General features: G+C 39.4%; 1 protein-coding gene across 1 annotated transcript in view; it reads left to right on the forward strand.

Moving 5' to 3' along the window:
* The window catches only part of LOC127650708 (CUB and sushi domain-containing protein 2-like), a 467844-nt gene that overhangs the window by 200873 nt on the left and 245801 nt on the right, over nucleotides 1-21170 (forward strand). Inside the window, exon 8 of the mRNA XM_052136305.1 lies at nucleotides 13965-14077. Coding sequence (XP_051992265.1) covers nucleotides 13965-14077 — 113 coding nt within the window. The remainder of the gene's footprint in view (nucleotides 1-13964; nucleotides 14078-21170) is intronic.

Genomic DNA, 21170 nt, shown 5'->3' on the forward strand with positions numbered 1-21170 from the left:
TAATTGATTCTCGAGCCATCGATATCAACAAATTCAGCACCATCGCCACGGACAGCACCGGGTAACGTCGCACGTAAGAAGGTATATCTTAAGCGGCTTCCTAAGGCATGGTTCGAGGAACACACCTAGAAATGGGATACCTTCAGTTAAGTTATACCTTAAGAGTCTTCGTAGCGCACTAAGAGACAACGTTATCGGGAAACTCAGTCCAGATCACCATATCAGTAGAGTTTTTGTGATAAGGTCATAAAGACATTATTAAAGACAAAAGTGCATTACATGGAGAGTCATGTGGAGTTATGTTGTTGGTTTGATGTTTAGTTGTATTGTGAGTATTGTGTTGATACATGTCTTTACATATTTGAGTATTTATACCTGTGCCACACACCCTAAGTTATTTCAAAATATATTGTGTATACTTCTTACAGTATGTACATTCTTTAGATTTTTAGCAGTTGTTATGAGTATGGCTTAATTGAAATAATGAGGGTATGCGTAGCACTGCTACATCCATAGACCATGTGCTACGTCTTATCAAATATTTGAGAGAGTGCCAAATCTAATTTTTGAGAGAGTGTCAATTAGAAGTACAATTGCCCTGTCTAGGTGTATATACACAAACTATGGGTGTATTGCATGTTAATGAATTGCCGCAAAGATAAGCCATCATTAGTAAAGTTAATGTCAAAACACTGAAAATAAAGTGGAACAATAAAGTCCTTGACAATGTTTGATGAAACAAAAATTTATAAGATTTGTGTTAAACTACATATGTATAGGTCATGCTTTATTTTCTATTATTATTATTATTATTATTATTATTATTATTATTATATTTACAATTGTATTTATGATCTCATTTGTATTGGTATTTTTCCAACGGTTCACATAGAGTGATTTTTAAGTAAAATGGATTTGGTATGATTTTTTTGACCACTTCATAATTTGGATTATATTTTCATTTAGTTTAAAGTGTTATTTCAATTTAGAAATATTTTGTTTAATTTTGTCATGTTTCAATAAATTAATATATTTTAAAAAAAATCTAAATCGACTGGTAGAATTGAACTGTGTGCCAATATTATCACTGTTAATACTAGCCATGATTTGTGTGTCAGTAGATGAAAATAATTAATAATAATACTTTATTAATACAAACATTATAATACAACCATTATTTATAATTTAAAGTAGTCTACATCCAAATCCTGAACCTCATTTTATATGCGTATAAAAGTATCATGTCATGGTAATAGAAATATTTCAGTATTCCAGTCATTCAACAAGGATGCAGTTAGTGCATATACAAATATAAGTCTCATATTCTATTGTCAGGCATACAGTCTGTTTACATTTGTGAATTCTCATGAATGTGCTGTCTTTGTTTTTATCAATGATGCTTGAGGGAATGGACTGTATAACAGGACACAGACTCTACAATAACTGGAGAAGAACCTCAAAATTCAATTTCACCTGGCCTAACCCATTAGCGCTTTGTGCATGGAATTTCGCCAAATCCACTTGCTCCTAGATTTAGCGCATGCTTGCACAAAAATACCAAAACTTCATGTCTATTGACTTTGCACTTATGACTTATGGCATAGCGCTGCGCTTAGTGCTAGCAGTCTTAAAGTACGGCCCTGGGTCTCTTTCACCAGGCAAGATGCAATGCTATTTAAAATATAATTTATTTGAATCGTGGCTGTCTAAACCGTTCAGCAAAGTCATTAACATCACTTTAGGATGAACCAAGTCAAAGTTTATGTATAGTTACATGTCTCCAGCCATTTAAAGTTAGTTCCCTCTTAGGTCTCTTGGATAACAAAGCCGTTACTGAAGACTTTATTGATGACAGTTCAGTCTTATATTAAAATGGTATTAAAAGTGCACTAAGATTTTAGCTGGCTCTTACTCGTCCCATCGGCCCAAGTGGTACTTGTGGTTTTAGACTCTATACTGACACCCATCTTCCTGGATACTGGAAGTTTGTTTACTAAGTAAGTTTGTTTATTTTAATCTGTGTTTCTATCCATCTCATAATACACACATCACCATAATGGACATTCATGTATCCAATCCAAAAAGGTTTTATGCGTTGTTGCACTCTGGACTGTGACTGGGTAGCCGCAGCTTGTGAGATCTTTGCCCTGGCTGAACACCACCTTAACATATTGATTGAATGAGCACCGTCCTTGTGCATGAACAAACAGCTAGGTGAATAGGTGTTTTGCATCATAGTCAAAAATCTTTACTATATTATGTATAGAATGCTCTACTGACCAGTGAGCAACCAGTGCCAGAATTATCCATTTTATAATAAAAGTTATACTCTCCTTATAGTATAATAAGGAGTAGAGACATTTTATATACTGATGCCATTATGATGTAGGTAACATTTTATGAATAAGCTGTAACATAAACTTTGAATAACTGTATATGAGTATGTATGTGTAAAACAGATTAATATTCCTTAACCCATCCAGACACACACACACACACACCACGTCTGAGCACACAGCCCTATCAAGCCAGCACTGTTGTGATTCGGTTATCTATGGTAAAATATCAATGAATCCTTTTTATGTGCCTCTTTTATGAATCCTCTGGGAAGGCTCAATTACACAGCTGCATCCACAAGTGACCTTGGAAACTAATTTGTTTTTCTCTGGTTAATTACAAATCCAGTGGAATGGCCGATTACAGTGGGGTAGATAAAGAAATACTTGTTATTCTTTATTGTTTCTGCAACATTTCATTGTTGAAATAATTTTTAACATGGCTTAACAAAGGTGAATGCAGAAATAAGGGGACGTCATTGCTGTTTTACATTTACATTTATGCATTTATGCATTTGGCAGACGCTTTTATCCAAAGCGACTTACAGTGCAATTATTACAGGGACAATCCCCCCCAGAGCAACATGGAGTTAAGTGCCTTGCTCAAGGACACAATGGTGGTGGCCGTGGGGTTAGAACCTGTGACCTTCTGATTACCAGCCCTGTGCTTTAGCCACTACACCACCACCACTCACCAATCCAAAAAGGATTTATTGTTTTAACAATAATGGAGAAACTGAGATAAAAATAGTCCTTTAATAGTGGTATCAGTGTGTCTCATGATTTAATATTGTTGTCTCTTTCCTTTTCAGGTAATTTCATTAAGATTTTTATGTATGTATGTATGTATTTATTTATTTATTCTTTTACTGGAAATACCATTTCAGGTATTGTATTCAATGGGTCTTTTTTGTGGCTTCCTCGAATGAGAATAACATGAAACGCTGTTAAGCAGTGCAGTCCCAATGTTGTAATCACACATTCACAGCTTTAGTTTACTCTGACATGACTTTCAGTTAGTCCAGGCTTTGTTGTCACCTAATGGTTTCTTTGATAAAGGAGAACATTTAGTTTCTTGGTGACAAAATAGATACTGTGCAGCGCTACTCAATAAAGCCCAAGTGTACAACATGTTTTTATTATAGTATTTCTTGCCACAAAAGTATTTTTAAATAGCGTGTTTTTCCAATGCGGTGGCTACAGACTTCCACTTCACAGCTTATTCCCATTAACAAGCACTGGAATATCACTAACAACAGTCAAAAACGTGTGAACAGTCTGTGTTTAATTAACGGAAATACCTTTCTCACTAAAGGCCGCTTGTGGAAATTAAGTTTTGATGCAATCCCTGAATAGATAAGTACACAATCATGCACATTTACATGGTAAAGTTACTGGGCTCTGGCGCTCTCAGCACGTGCCCTGTGTGAATGAGAGAGAGAGAGACAGACATACAGCACGCAGAGAGAGTGAGATAATTCACCATATGATGCTCTAGATATAATTATGTTTTTTGTTTAGCAGTTCAATATTAAATCAGCCAAATCGTGGACATTTAGGGATCTACAATTCCCTATTGGTTGCTTTTTAAGGTTCGTAAAAAGAGGAAACATCCAAGAAAAGAGGATGTATGATCATAATAAAATCTTCAGATTTGAGGCAGAAACCTTTGCATTATTTCTGCATTAACAAGTGCCACCTTCTCACGCCCTCTTCCTAGAACAACTTGGTATCTCGCTCATTCACATCGCGACATAAGATATGAACCTTGTAAAGATGATTAATAAAAGAAAGGTTTGGTTTTTCATCTTTGTTATCTTCCAAAATGATGGATAGTGTTTGGAATTATCTGGAAATATTTAAAAAAAGACAAGTGACAGAGAATTTGTTTAATGCAACCTCTGATTATTACATCTGGTTAGACTCGGAATGTTTCAGCATTGGCAGCTTCTGGGGGGCTTATCGTGACCTTCATATTCCAGTAGTCTTTAAGCCACCTATAGTTGTTATAACACCCTATAACATCACATATTTCTCCAGACACTTAGCTACTTGCTATCACCAGTAACATTAGTCTAACTGATAATAACAATGAAGCAGAAGAGTGGAGCATCCTAGAGCAAGTCTCTCGCCACAATGGCGCTGCCCATGGAGAAGTCAGGAAAATGCTGAATATAATAAGTAATGGATTGATTGTGCTGAACCACACTGATAACTGATAACTGATACGTCCACTCTTGTGGCTAATTCTTATAAGGCATCAGGACAAGCCATATTAGACCTGCACATCATGCAGTTTTGCAGGTGTTTTTGGCAAAGTCCTGGAGGTCATGGGCAAATAGAATCCCGACCTTTCGCTCTTCAAAGAATTGTGCATCATGTTGTGCACCACTGAGATCGCTATTCAGTTTTGTGTATCGTGACCGACATCTCTAGAATTTCAGAGATGCATGAGGCAAACAATGTAAGGCTTCCTAACACTCTGGTGTTGCAGTCGAGCTTGTTCAGAGATGCAAATATGTTTTCTCAGAAAAACTCATGCAAAGTAGCATTTGCAGGTTATGAAACATTTCCTGCCTATTAGTGCTGCAGTCGCAGAAAAGCCTCTTCACTTATGATTTTCGTCAGGGCCACAACCAACCAAAACAAATGCTCCTCCAGCTTAAGCCCTGTTACAATAGAAACCTAGATGTTTTAAAGTGACTTAAAAAGACTCCATTCTCTCTTCATGCTTGCCAAATATATCCATACCATAATGTAAACCACTGACAGAATGAATGGTGTAGAATTTTTAATGGCCATTGCAGATTTTGTTATCTAGAAATCAAGGATGCCCAATTACCAATATAATGCTGATATACAAATCAAGATTTCAGCTACACCTACTTATTTAATAGTAACAATATTAAGTCATCAAAACACAATTTTTTGTTTTGTAAAGAAATGTACTTACGTATTTATTTATATATATATATATATATATATATATATATATATATATATATATATATATATATATATGGGCACATTTTATGTCACATTTAAAACTAATTTCAAGCATTTAAGCATAAGCCTTTAGATCAAAATGTTGTTATTTTTCAATCGTGTGGCAAATTTAGTATATCCACATTTTTGGCTGATGACTTTTGAGTGTAACATTGTGCATGATCAGTCTGTTCCAATATCTTGTAAGCAACTGTGCTACAGGTGTTTACTGTAATGATGGTGTATTAATGTCTATACTTTTTATGTTCCAAGTTTTTGGAGGAGAACAAGGTCAGGCATTCGCCATAGAATGGAGAAATTAAATGGAAAAAAAAAGATTGAGGCCAGGCCTGCTCGATCCAGAGGGCAATCTCTTTCAATCAGGGTCTATATTATATTTTCTGTTAAAAGAAAGAGAGGTGAAAAAAAAAAAGAATAAATGAAAGAAAGAAAATCCTTCTCGAGATTTAACAAGAGAGTGCCAAGGAGCCAAAGGGCAGCTAATGAATAATGGATGATGGCACAATGGAAATCAGGTCCTCTCCAAACTCTCTCAGGCTCCTCCCACCTGCTGCTCAGGGGCTCTAGACATGTTTTTTGGAAGCTCATCCACAAAATGTTTTAATAATATATATTTTCACTTTTATTTTATTTTATTGTAATGCTTTATTTAAGCTTTTGATGCAATGACATTGTTTGCAGAATAATGTAAAGTACAAGACAAAGCAATATTTTTTTTAACAAATAAGTTATTTGAATAATTTACAAATAACTAATAAAATGTGAATATGTTTTAAAGTTCATAATATTTATTGACAGGTTAGCATAACTTAAAATCTTAGATGGTACTCGAGAAAATAATTTATGTCATTTCAATTTGTCTGAAAAAGACATGAAAAAACATCTTGTTTTTTCTTTTCTTGGCCATTTTTTTTTTTCATTCCTAAGGACCACAAATGTAATTGGTGATTGGTAAACTCAACAGGAGAGATATTTGGGAGACTTTAAGTGATTCTGATGGCTTGCAGGATTAAACCATGTGAAGGTCAAAGCTTGCACCCGCGCCTGTCTCTCTCTCATTTCCAGAGCCTTAATTCCAACCTCTGAAGTCAGTGGTTGGGAGTCTGATTTGTTTTGTCACTACAGAGGGAGAGCGCACACTTTTCCCACCCTCCTCTTTCTCTTATGATTCACAGTCATTAAAACACTGGAACTTTGGAGCTTTAAAGTCACCCTGACCCATGCTCAGCCAACGGGCCTGAGCAGAATATAAAGCAGTGGAGTGATTGATCTGCCAACATATCTGCAATTAAGCCACCACTGTGTGTGAGACAGGCCTTGTGCTATGCCACAGATTCAGAAATCAACCTGTACCACAGAAGTCTGCAATCAAACACAAATGGAGAATGGAGGGATTGAACATGAAAGAATTTGATCATGCCTCACATCGCAATTCCAGTCCCTCTGTTTGAACAGAGAGCAGGAAATCACCACTGTTAGGTCCTTTGGCTTGTCAAAATGAAACAGCGAGATTTAGGTTCAATCTTTTTATGGTTCGCTTCTGGACTTGACCCCGAGTTCCAAACCTGTTGCTTTTTTGTCTGTTAATCTCCCATATTTTGATCAAGTAATAGTATTGAGACTCTAATTATATTTTGCGGTGATATTTAGTTGGAAAGTGCTTAAGTAAGCAGTAATGTCCGTATAACCAAGGATTACTGCAGGCCCTGTGCCCTTCACTTTCCTTCTCAGATGTAAGAGAAATTTTCGATTAATCTCGGAAGTTCATTGGATGGGGATCAAGATCTAATTTATAGCTGTACTCTTGGGGCACGTCTGAAAAAATCTAATACTAAAAACGAGGGTGAAAGGAGGATATTGAACTTGCAATGATACCCTTAAAGAGTCTTCCATCAATCCACGTCGGTAGCTTCTTTGACTTTCAGACCTCTTTGACTGGTGCAAATTGTTTCTTTTAAAAGAAAGGAAATAAAGGAGAGTGACATGGTGATGCTGGGGTAACGAGGCTCTTTTCAGCTTGCCCTAATGGCATATTTATGAGTGCTCTAATCTATAATGACATTTTGGATACTACCCCCATTCTATTACTCACATGATCCAGATCCATTCCTTGGGATAATTACTACACGTTAATGGGGGTGACTTGAGCCTGATTGCCTTTTAACTCAAATGGACATCTCAATTTCTGCATTGTGGGATAGACATGAGAAAGAGAAAAAAAATATATTGGATGTTGGGGAAAGGGCAAATGTGTGTTTTATGTGCTTGACTGACCCCATTATCTTTATTTGATCTACATACAAATCAGTGTTCTGTTTATGTAGCTTCACTCAAAATATGCAAAGTCAAATTGGTAAGCACTATAATACACGTAATCTGATGCAGTCTGGGTTTCAGACTCTGGATTCCCCTTAGAAAGCACTTTGTCCATGAGGGCACTTTTGAGTTACTGCTTTAGAGCCTATATTCCATCCATCACACAGATCTGGTACAGTGGACGACCAGGTCTGTCCAATGATTTTTCAGCTCCATCTGAGCATCTTTGAGATTGCATAATCTGTATAATTACCAATGGGAATGCGATAAAGGTCATTACATATCTAATTCACAGAGAATACTACTGTCGATAGTATTATTATTATTATGATGAAAGCTTACATTTTATCAGTTTAACATTATTTAGAGCATTGTAAAATAGTCTTTTTTGTTTTTTTTTGTTTCAGTGGTCTATTATTCTGAACCTTGTTCTGCTCAATCTCTCATACTATTTTCCTAAATACTGTAATCCAAACAGTAAACTCTAAATCTGGCTAGATTTAAGTCCTAAACATTTTGACATGTTTTCCTCTGCTTTAGTCTAATTGCAGCAAGAGTAATTATGAAATTATAATTTTCCTCTTGGTGGATAATACCTTCTGTGAAAGTTCAGTCAAAACACTAATTTCAAGAGATGCTTATGAAGATTGCATTCAATATTTGAACAAAACTGTTGCAGCTGTTTACAAATCATTGCTTCATTTAGTACAATCAGACTGTTCAAACAATGCTAAATGCATCTTTATTGGGGGAAATAGACTGTTCTTAAGGGCGAGCTCTGATTAAATAAACAATATAAAGGAGCAAAGCAATGAATTATAGATTATAGAGAACATTAGAGCCCAGCTGATATGGATTTTTGAGACAATACTGAGATGATACTTAGAGGGGGAAAATTCACAGATTACCTATATGGTGGCCGATATGGTTAATTTTTGAGCTGGAATGAAAACAGACCTTTTCTATGTGTATTGTGCACTGATTTTGCACTGATGTGACTATGCAAAGGTACTTAGAAGGCTGCTTTCTTAAACAAATAATTTTATCAAAGAATATTTGAAGTTATTATTATACATTGTCAACAAATTCTAGAAATGAAGACTGAGAAAATATATGAAATATAAATGGAAATAAAATAAATTGCTAAATAAACATCAGTACTGTTTAGTATGTCAATTGCTGACCATTTAAATAAATAAATAAAAATACAATAAATAGCTAAATAAACATTAGTACTGTTTAGTATCAGTCAAATGCTGATCATTAAAAAATAAGAAATAAAAATAAAATAAGTAGCTAAATAAACATCAGTATTACTGTTTAGTATCAGTCAAATGCTGACCATCAAAATAAATAATAAATAAAAATAAAATAAGTAGCAAATTCAAAGATGCCAAATTCAAAACCAACGTGTATTCATCTGTTCCACTTAGGTCACACAATGAAAATATGTTATCTGCAACGAGACTCGCTTAATCTGTCCAGTGGTTGCCATCTTAATTCAAGTCTAATGTCATGTGACAAGTTGTCAGAACTCAACACCACATCCATTATTCCGGAAGGCCTCAAAGGAAAGATGAAAAAAATAAATAAATAAACACAAAATAAATAAATAAATAATGTGCATGAGAGGATGAAACTAAAGGCAGACCTGTGGGTGATTGATTCTGTGGAAGGCATTAATCTTGTTTTCGCCATCTACAAAACCATCAGTTACCATGAGAATGCGTTTGACAATACATGGGGCATGGTTTATCTATGTGTTTTAGGGACACACAATGCAGTTTGACCAGAGTCTGGGTTAAGGGTGACCTTAAAGCTAGTCTCTAAGGCTGTTAGTAGGTGAATGTGCCTATTAGATGACCATTGCTCTAGGTTGACTTTTGATACTATTGCAGATGCTGAAACATAGGTGTATTCAATTAACAGTAATGCCACTTTTGTGCCTGGTATTTCAGAGCAGGTGCTAAATAGGTGTTAAACATGCTGAAACAGTCCTATGCAGATTTGAAATTAATTTAATATGCACTATGCATCCTTTCTGTGTAAATATGCTTATTATAGATGGCCTTATTCACAACTCTGTCCTACTTGCCTGTACTATTACCATCAGGCTATTACAACCTATGGAAAGCAAGCGGTAAGCAGAATTTTGTTTAAAAGAGACTTGTGTGTACCTTTTCTAGTGATCATGGCAGGAGTAACTCACTGCATGACAATCAAATGATGGATAAATGCATTATAACAGGGCATATATACAAATATGCAGCGCAGTTGAGCACACTTTGTCCATTTTAAAGGGACGATGCAGGTGCCTGGATCACAGTGGTCGAGTAAAGTTCTGTATGCAAGACTGCAGTAGTTGGTTATCCTCAAGTTCAGGAATTGCACAAATTGCATCCGGCACAAACTTTTTGGGCTTGTTTTTTTTTTTTTACATTGCTTAATTTCTATAGTGTAGTGGGTGCTAAAATAACAGAGAACATGTGCAAATAAATAACACTCTCAGCAAGGACAAATTATTCTTGGCGAATTGTTCCTAAGTCTTTGTCCTGCTTTTAGACCTATCCACTGAAGTTTTATCACAGCATACAGTGGGCCCAGGAGAAAAGAGGATCCCCTAGTGCTTTACTGAGATGTTCTGTCACTCTTGTTACTATTTCCCTTGAGAGCACTGGGCCGGTGTCAGTTAATGAGCCCCAACTGTGCTAATGGGTGTTAAAATAGGACTATGTGATTCCCTGCTGCTTTTGCATCACAGCGTTTTGACAGACACCGGTGCATCAGTAGGACTGTGGTACACATCATTCTCCATGATTACACCCTTGGGCTTCAAACTTCAACACTACAACAGGTCCATACAGCTGACATTCAAAGAACTAAGCTAACACACTGTGAGAGAACTCATTCACTGCAATTAGATTCACAAGTTGCCTTGACCACTCTTTTTGTTGTATGGGAGAATAAAAAACAACCAGAGTTAGTACATACTTTTGCTGTCAGAAGGATGACATTTTCTTGTGAAATGTGCTTGAAAAGGAATATTTTCTTACAAAAAGCTTTAGCATTTGTTGAGTGGTAACAAATCACTGGGATAGCCTTTACTTGCCCTCTTGAATATATACATTTTACTCATCTTTAAAGAAAAATAACTTTCGTTTTCAGCCTGTTTGCAGTTTCGGGATACATAATGTGGTTTTAATGTCCAAGGTCTGATATCCATGTTCTGCAGGTTAAGGAATAATCCAACAAAATCTCATAAATAATGTGGGGCTCATGCACATGTAGGCAAAATCTTTGACACTGAATTGACAAAATTGACATCATTTACTTTAAAACAAAAAAGTAAACATTTTTTACATATGCACAATTTAAGAGATTTTAATTTTTGAGGTTCATAGAATAATTCAATTAATGACTTTTCAAGCTTTATTTTGTTGTGTTTATAATACAGTACATTTTGAATAATTAAATATGGTTAACATAGGGATGTGCAATATGGTGGAAAACTGTGATAAGTTGTTGGATAATGCAATATGCAATGCGATAATTCTAAGGTGACGTCATTAGAGCACAAAATGTGAAATCTCTTTTTTTTCTGGGAGAAAACAAAGGACTGTCTATCGCAGAGATCACTAACATAGTCATCTTTAAATATTTTAATAAATGCATTATATCATGCAGCCCTAGTTTAACAGCATCACATGCATTTAACACAGTTAATGCATTTAATAAAGACGGGCCAGAACCATAACTGAAGCACATAAACAATCAGTAAATGTTTGAAACACACGTTTATGATACAGCATAACATTTACTGTGTTTCACATATATGTAATGCTTGAATTTTGATGATAATTAAATTAGGCCACGCAAAGAGTGCAAATTACTTTATCGGTCTCATATAGATTCCATTCATAAATACATTTTCCATCGTAAAGGTCTTTCTTGGATACATTTTCTCCAAAACATTTACTGTTAAATGAGAGACCCGCTATGGCATGAGTATTGAACTGGATGGTACCCTTGCAAAGGTTCTGCTTCTGGCAGTTATGGTTCTGATGAGTCTTCAGAGGCTTCATGACGATGTATGCCTCTGAAGATGTACATACTATATGTAAAAGGTTAGATTTTTGATTATGTCAATGTATTGAAATTTTACACTGAATTGTCTATCCAACTGTACAACAATGTTTGTGTATATTTTAAGCACAAATGGATCACCCTGAATTGTCATCCTTTATTGTGTTGCCATCAAGGAAACTGCAGTTCATCAAAATGACTATACCTAGCAAAAGTCACTAGGACATTGAGCCATTGCCTTTGTGAACTAATGTGGATAGAGAGAATGTGCTTTTATTACCTTTTACATCCATTTTTCTTATTATTATTCTTCTTCTTATTATTATTAGGGTGGCGATCTGAATCTTCCTCAAGGGGTCTTATTTTGTTTGCTGAATTTATTTGTTTATTAAACTTACCTTGGTGTAGATGTAGAACCTTTTCAAGCAAAATATATAAAAATCTAAGAATACCACAGGTCTGACAAACTCCTGTCACGACTCTACCATAGCTTGGGGAGTGATTAAGCCATAATGACACAATGCAGATGCACTTATTGTGTGGTCTGTGTGTAGCCATTTACATTTTAATGATTTAGTTTGTTATAGTGGTAGTGACTCATATCTGATTTTATCCTTGTCGTCAGCTCTGATGGACTCTCCACTTTGCCAAATGGCAGTAAGTCTGTATTGGAGTTTAAAAATACTTTATTGATGTGGAATAAATAGCATAAACAAGTTATACCGCCCCATGCTCAATGCATTTATTCTTCTCCCTGTCTCCCTCTCATTCTTTCTCTTCCTCTGTCTTTCTTTCTTTGTGCTAAAAGGGCTGGTTGAGCCAAATCTGACATTTGGTAAATACTGCAAGGATGAGCTTACGTTTCTTTGTCAGGGAACTTTCTGTTTTCGTTTTGGCTTATGTGATTAGCACTCACTAGTAGGAAGCTGTCATATCTTAGTAATAACCAGTAATTCTGACAATCTCATGACCAGAGCACTGGTACTTCAAAACACAACTTTGGGCAGTTAGCGTGTTGCCTGGGAAATCTGTATAGCATATGACAATATTGTATAAGTTAATCATCTTAATTATACATATCAACCGTAATAATCATGTGTGTAAGCTGCATTTACATTACACTTCAAGTTGTTCTTTGGAGTATTTTATTGTGTAATTCTTGACAGATATAGATGTGATTTATTGGGAATGAGGAATATGTATTCGCATACGTACACTATATTGGAGCTGTCAATCGATTAAAATTATTAATCAAATTATGACGGTTAATTAATTGCATACATTAGTATTTGCTGAGATAGGCACCCAAATAAAGATAATTAATATAAACAATGTATAATAATTCAAATATTTATAAATATTGAGCCTATAATAAATATATAATACATATTGAAATTCAGTTTGAAATAAATTATATTATTGTGGCAGATGAATAATCATTGTTTAGAATATTCCAGGTTCAATACAAGTTAAGCTCAATCGACAGCATTTGTGGCAAAATGTTGATTACAACAAAAATGTATTTTGACTCGTTCCTCTCAATATTATTTTTTTATTCTCATATCATTGAACAAGCCTATAGTTGTCAGCAATCTGTTTTGCATTGAGTTCATCAATGTGTCCTGTTCTCACAGTATGCATTCTTGCATTCCATCTGCACTCTTTGTACATGTGTGTGCCTCAGACCGGTGCGTTTGGACCTTCTCACTGTTCAGTGTCATAAACTATGCATTTTTGACACTTTGAAAATCACGTCTTAATATTCCTGTATTTAACAACTGTAAAACATTTTGTATAAAAATACAGTTCATGTGGCAACATATACAGTTTAACAGTTTATTTCCACTCAATGTTATTTACTATGGCTGCTTTTCTGTCAGGTAACTTAAATATATGCTTCGTGTGGCAACATCTAAATGAACTGGTTTTAACAAATTCAAAAATCTAATTACATTTGACAGAACCATCGAGTACATTAGGCTTCATCAACAAAAGTAAGGGTCAGATCATGAAGCATGCACCGTTTGACTTTTACAGTGCAAGGATTAATTTACATGTCTTTATTTATTTATTTATTTTATTAATGGTGCATCTTGTATTTTTGCTTTATTTATGTGTTGTACATTAACCATGCTAAGTTACTAGTCTCAAAGGATAGTGAAATGTTCTTGTATCTCTATGTTAAGTGCACTGCATGTTCCTCACTTCTGTTCTTCATTGTAGGTTTACTGGTCCCAACCTGCCATCACCCATCATCAGCAGCAAAAACTGGCTGAGGCTCCACCTCACATCCGATGGCAACCACAAACTCAGAGGCTTCAGTGCTCAGTACCAAGGTAAGAGAGGAGAGACACATGACTACTCAAGCTGGGCTTTCTTTGGGATGGTGAATTACTTGTGTATGTTAGAGCAAAAAGTCATAGAAACAGCAAATCGGCTGGCAAAAAACTTGGACTAAAGAGATTGAAAAGTAAAATTATAGAGAAAGCAAAAATGATTGCCATGCTTGCATGACATCTGTGACCCCTGATCTTTGAGAAAAGATATTCAAAAATCCAATGTAACTTTAGCACATTTTGACAAATTTAAATCCATTCTGATGAACTGTCCTACAATTGACGTGCACCCTGCAGAGAATTCCCTAGTCAGCATCTAGATTTAAAGTAGAGTTAACATTTGAATCATCTTGGCTAGATGTAAGACAGTAAAAGGTCACATTTACCCCATCAGGATTAGTCAGCTCAGCTCTAAGAAACAAAGACGGAATTTCACCTCCTCAGTAAGCAGATCAGAGTGATGGGATGGGATTACAGGGCTCAAGTTTAATAAATCATTTTAGTATATCAGGAAAATAGAAAGGAGGACTAAGCTTTTAATTAGATTTTCCACTGACCTGTACCCATTTTCTTTTTAACTCTTTTCCTCTCTCCAACCTTTAGTAAAATGCCCTGGAATGAGTAACGTCTAACAAGCTGACACTCTTAACATAACCACTTAGCTTTTCCTTGCGTATTCTCCCTTGCTGTCAGAGATTAGGTGTAGGTAGAGCGGGTGATACTTTTTTAGAGAGAGATAGACTCTGGTTTCATACTGGCTGTGTTCACACAGCAGAGTACGTTTGGTTACGTATGTAACCTCCGTTCCCCGAGGGAGGGAACGACATGTTGTGTCGGAGAAGCGACACTAGGGGTCTCTCTTGAGTGCCGATATTCACCTCTGATCTTATTGAAAAGGGCCAATGGGAGTTGGCAGTCAGTATTTGCATACCCCGCCCCCGGACATACGGGTATTTAAGCGGGGCAAATACGGGCGTTCATTCAGGATTTTTCTGAGGAGCCGGAACTGGTCCGGCCACAACAGTGGCTCGGTTCAGCGACATGGCGGAGGAAAGACACAACGTGTCGTTCCCTCCCTCGGGGAACGGAGGTTACATACGTAACCAAACGTTCCCCTTCTGTCGCTCGCTCCACGTTGTGTCGGAGAAGCGACACTAGGGGACCCATTCCAATCTTGCCATGCGCTGAAACTTGTACGTGGACCGCCGATACAGAGGCGGGCAGGGATTTCATCCAGTGCCACGCATCGTCTGTACCTGGCTGCACGTACCCTTCCCCAATGCCCCATAAGAACATCGGAGTCGTTCTAGTTACCCTGGGAGGGGAACAAGGCGATGTTTACCAACATGGGAACGGGCCAGCCTGGCTGGGCCTCTTTTCTCTCTATGTTTCTCGCTTAGAGCAATCACGGCCGGGGCCCTTACACGCATGTAGGGAGGGGGTCTTACCCAGACCCTGCGGAGACCACACCTGCCCTTTTTCTTGGGGAGGAAAAGTGGTAGACACGTCACACGGCCGTCTTAGGGCTCGTGTGGAAAGTATGGTGCGGTGGTAGATCCAGCCTCGAAAGGGGGGAGTTGCTACAGCACTGCGACCGAGGCAGCTGTAACTGCCTAAGGGAGACATGGGGGTCCGCTCGTAAGGGGACAGAACCGTGGAATTACACACAGGGGGAGTCCGAGCAGGAGGCCTTACCTGTGGAGCACCTATACCAGTACAGGGTAGTCATCAGGGTACCCGCAGTGGCTTGGGTCGGCGAGTTCCTCCGCTGAACCGCGGACCCGGAGGGCTGGGGAGGAATCGACCAGGGGCCCGACTCGGAGTGGGGCGCCCTGGGAAGAAGGCGCACTACTTTACCTTGACGTCAGGAAAAGGGTGCTGGGCGCAAGCGATCCACCCGGCCGGTCGGTCTACGTGTTACCGAGTTCTACGGGCTCGGACCTGAGAAAACACGAGACGCAACCGACTCAACACGGAGGTTGTAAAACCTTGCGAAGGTGTTGGGTGTTGCCCAACCCGCGGCTCTACAGATGTCTGCTAGGTAGGTGCCCTTGGCCTGTGCCCACGAGGACGCAACACCCCTTGTTGAGTGAGCTCGGACCCGCAAGGGTAGGGGCACGGCCTGGGTGTGATAAGCCAGTTTGATGGCTTCGACAACCCAGTGGGCGAGCCTCTGCTTGGAGACGGCATTCCTTTCTGCTGTCCCCCAAAGCAGACAAAGAGCTGCTCAGAGCGTCTGGTGCTCTGTGTGCGGTCCAGGTAAATGCGCAGGGCGCGCACTGGACACAGCAACGAAAGGGCTGGGTCTGCCTCCTCCCGGGGCAGCGCTTGCAGGTTCACTACCTGATCTCGAAATGGTGTGGTAGGAACCTTGGGCACATAGCCCGGTCGTGGTCTTAGGATCACAGACGTATCTGCCGGACCGAACTCCAGGCAAGTGTCGCTGACAGAGAACGCTTGCAGGTCCCCGAACCTCTTAATGGAGGCGAGCGCGATCAGCAGGGCCGTCTTAAGAGTGAGGGCCCTGAGTCCAACTGATTTGAGCGGCTCGAAGGGAGGTCTCTGGAGTCCTGCCAAGACTACCGAGAGATCCCAGGAGGAAATTAGGCCTGGCCGGGAGGGATTCAACCTCCGGGCGCCTCTCAGGAACCTGAGGATCAGGTCATGCTTACCCAAAGACTTGCCGTCTACAGGATCGTGGTGGGCGGCGATAGCGGCAACATACACCTTGAGGGTGGACAGGGACAGCCTCCTGTCCAGCCTCTCCTGTAGGAACAGAAGCACTGACCTAATCGCGCATCTCTGTGGGTCTTCGGCTCGGGAAGAACACCAATCTGCGAACAAGCGCCACTTTAGGGCGTAAAGGTGCCTGGTAGAGGGGGCTCTGGCTTGGTTGATGGTATTCACAACGGTCGCCGGTAAGCCGGGTAGCTCTTCCACGTCCCGTCCAGGGACCAGACGTGGAGGTTCCAGAGGTCTGGGCGCGGGTGCCAGAGCGTGCCCCGTCCCTGAGAGAGGAGGTCCTTTCTCAGGGGAATTCGCCAGGGAGGAGCTGTCGCGAGGCGCCTGAGTTCCGAGAACCAAGTCCAAGTGGGCCAGTAAGGGGCCACCAACGTGACTTGCTCCTCATCCTCCCTGGCCTTGCACAGCACCGGTGCAAGAAGGCTCACTGGGGGAAATGCGTACTTGCGCAGCCCTGAGGGCCAGCTGTGTGCCAGCGCGTCTGTCCCGAGGGGAGCCTCTGTTAGGGCGTACCAGAGCGGGCAGTGGGAGGTTTCCTGGGCGGCGAACAGGTCTACCTGGGCCTTGCCAAACCGTTCCCAAATCAGCTGGACCGACTGGGGGTGAAGCCTCCACTCCCCGCCGGGTAGGCATTGTCGTGATTGCGCGTCCGCTACGACGTTGAGCTTGCCGGGGATGTGAGTGGCACACAGCGACTTGAGTCGCTGCTGGCTCCATAGGAGGAGACGGCGGGCGAGTTTTGACATGTGGCGGGAGCGTACGCCGCCTTGGCGATTTATGTACGCATGTTTGGGGAACGGGAGGTTTTAGGGGGGTTACCCGGTGAAACTGCACCCGCTGCCGCCCCCAAATCGCCCCCAGCGCCAACCGCACCGTCCTTAATCCCGTGGGAAGGAGCAATGCGGGGTGCAGCTGGGGTGGCTTGCTTTCTGTTGAAAGCAAGCCGCGACCGCAACGTGGTCATGGTCATGTTCTCGCAGTGAGAACATGAACCATCCACAAACGCCGCCTCGGTGTGATCGCGGCCCAAACACACGAGACAGCGCCTGTGGCCGTCTGAAGCGGAGAGCACTCTACCGCATCCAGGAACGACACAGGGGCGGAAAGGCATCTTGTGCGCCGTCAAGATCCAACAGCATGCAGATCGTCAGAGGAAAACAGGAACGTTTAAGTGGCGTGTAACTCGCAGCAAACTGCAGACAGACCATCGGCTCCGAAGAAATTTTTTTAATGAACGCCCGTATTTGCCCCGCTTAAATACCCGTATGTTCGGGGGCGGGGTATGCAAATACTGACTGCCAACTCCCATTGGCCCTTTTCAATAAGATCAGAGGTGAATATCGGCGCTCACGAGAGACCCCTAGTGTCGCTTCTCCGACACAACGTGGAGAGAGCGACAGAAGGGGAAATATTGTTTTCAGTACTTTCTTAAGCCTTGTTTATACTTTCTCCTGGCACAGCAATATGTCTTGCATGCACAGCTCTCGACAGTCTGAGGCATTTAAACCTGACGTGCACAGTAGTTGAACTCTTCTCCAAACGACAGACAAAATGCAGAGAAAATATTAGCTTATCCAGCAAGAAATAGTGGCACAGAAGTGCTTTGCTGAATTTTACAGTTACCTAGTCAGGTATTATGATAATAGTTTATGTTCGCTGGTCATATGCAAGTGAAAAAAAAAAAGGAAAAAAAAAACTTTGTTGGACCAGTTGTGGACCAGGATATTTATACTGTCTGTATGTGGCTAAAATCAAGCACTTTTATTTGTTTACTGAAAGATACCTGTTTTTTCTCATAAACAATCTTACAAAATGATAAAAAAAAAAAACATGATTAGTCACCTTTAGCACCATAAATAGAATTCTATCATTACACATCTGTTCGTGAACTGTTCAATATTTTGATTGGACCTACATGGAATTGTTAGCGAACGTGGACTTACATGGTTTTCTTATCATGGGTTCCAATGGTGCTTGTTCAGTTACAGACTTAAGCTTAACTGTTTGTGTTCCCAAAACTCAGTTGGTAGGTTATTGTGGCAGGGTGGAGGGCGGGGTTGGGTTGTGATTATACACACCTGGTCCCTTATCAGGCTAATTAAGCCTCCGAGAGGGATAAAGGCCGATGGCAGACGGTGGTGCGACGAGAGAGAGATAGTTTATGGACATGTCCGTCATATGTGTGTTTGTTTTCTTTCTAAGTTTTATATTAAAATATTATTTACATTGTCAAGCCGGTTATCGCCTCCTCCTTTCCAGTGACCGCTTTACAGTTATCCATTGCTAGATAATTTATTTTTGGATATAATCTGAGCTTTCACCTACCATTTTTAGATTGAAAACAGTTTTATGACTAGGATTTCTAGTCCGGTTGTTGAGTGGACAGTTCATTTCTGAGACATGTTTTCTGGGTTCAACACATAAGAATTAGCTTTCATGCATGGTTTCGCGAAGATGGAAATCTGGCAATACTGTATGCGTGCATGAATGGCTTTGGTTTGTCAGGGAAACCACTAAGCCAGCACGATGTAGGATCTAAAATTTTCAAGAGTAACATTAACTAAGATACTATATCATACACATTTTCCACTTCTTATAATGTGTGTTAACACATTAACACCAACTGTTGCACAAAATTCACACGTAAGGATTCATAAACTAACCTTAGCGTGACAATTCCTGAATTCCTGAAGTGATGATTTTATGGCGGAGCTGGTCTGCCTGTCTCTTAAAACTGACCACATTTATATCCACATCACCAATTAAGGGAATTGCATGGTTTAGCCTTTATTCCAAAACAGTTGAAATGCTCCATAGATGTTTAAATACTTGTAAATCTATTCAGAATAATTCTGCTAATTTTTCCTACTTTTCTGTTCTAGAAATGTATAGAGGCTCACTCTTGCATTTTATTCCTCTGCATTTTGCTAATTCTGTACATGGAATTTAACTAAATAATGATGACCTCCACATTATGTTAAAATATGTGCACACAACATAAGCCTTGAGTGTAGCCTATAATAAAACTTTCTTTCAGTTGTATTTTTATTTAATTGCATTAATTAATAATAATAATAAATAAATAGGCCTATCCGATGCATAATTAATATTTATATACAGAAACTATAAATGTAAGAGAGTTACATTTTAAAATTAGTTTGGGACACTTTCAGTTTAAGCCATGCCCATATACGGTTCTATCCAAATACAGAGCCAGATACAGATAACACTGTCATAGTAACAGATACAAGTACAGATACAGATAATGGCTTCAGCTGCACACCCTAACATATATATATATATATATATATATATATATATATATATATATATATATATATATATATATATATATATATACAGATGAAACTCGAAAAATTAGAATATCGTGCAAAAGTTCATTAATTTCAGTAATTCAACTTAAAAGGTGAAACTAATATATTGTATAGACTCATTACAAGCAAAGTAAGATATTTCAAGCCTTTATTTGATATAATTTTGATGATTATGGCTTACAGCTTATGAAAACCCCAAATTCAGAATCTCAGAAAATTAGAATATTGTGAAAAGGTTCAGTATTGTAGGCTCAAAGTGTCACACTCTAATCAGCTAAACACCTGCAAAGGGTTCCTGAGCCTTTAAATGGTCTCTCAGTCTGGTTCAGTTGAATTCACAATCATGGGGAAGACTGCTGACCTGACAGTTGTGCAGAAAACCATCATTGACACCCTCCACAAGGAGGGAAAGCCTCAAAAGGTAATTGCAAAAGAAGTTGGATGTTCTGAAAGTGCTGTATCAAAGCACATTAATAGAAAGTTAAGTGGAAGGGAAAAGTGTGGAAGAAAAAGGTGCACAAGCAGCAGGGATGACAGTAGCCTGGAGAGGATTGTCAGGAAAAGGCCATTCAAATGTGTGGGGGAGCTTCACAAGGAGTGGACTGAGGCTGGAGTTACTGCATCAAGAGCCACCACACACAGACGGGTCCTGGACATGGGCTTCAAATGTCAAACGTCTTACCTGGGCTAAAGAAAAAAAGAACTGGTCTGTTGCTCAGTGGTCCAAAGTCCTCTTTTCTGATGAGAGCAAATTTTGCATCTCATCCAAGGCACACAATCCAAGATGCTTGAAGTCAATGCAGCCGTCTACCGGGACATTTTAGAGCACTTCATGCTTCCTTCAGCAGACAAGCTTTATGGAGATCCTGACTTCATTTTCCAGCAGGACTTGGCACCTGTCCACACTGCCAAAAGTACCAAAACCTGGTTCAATGACCATGGTATTACTGTGCTTGATTGGCCAGCAAACTCGCCTGACCTGAACCCCATAGAGAATCTATGGGGCGTTGCCAAGA

This window comes from Xyrauchen texanus, chromosome 10 (assembly GCF_025860055.1).
Source record: "Xyrauchen texanus isolate HMW12.3.18 chromosome 10, RBS_HiC_50CHRs, whole genome shotgun sequence".
Taxonomy (NCBI): domain Eukaryota; kingdom Metazoa; phylum Chordata; class Actinopteri; order Cypriniformes; family Catostomidae; genus Xyrauchen; species Xyrauchen texanus.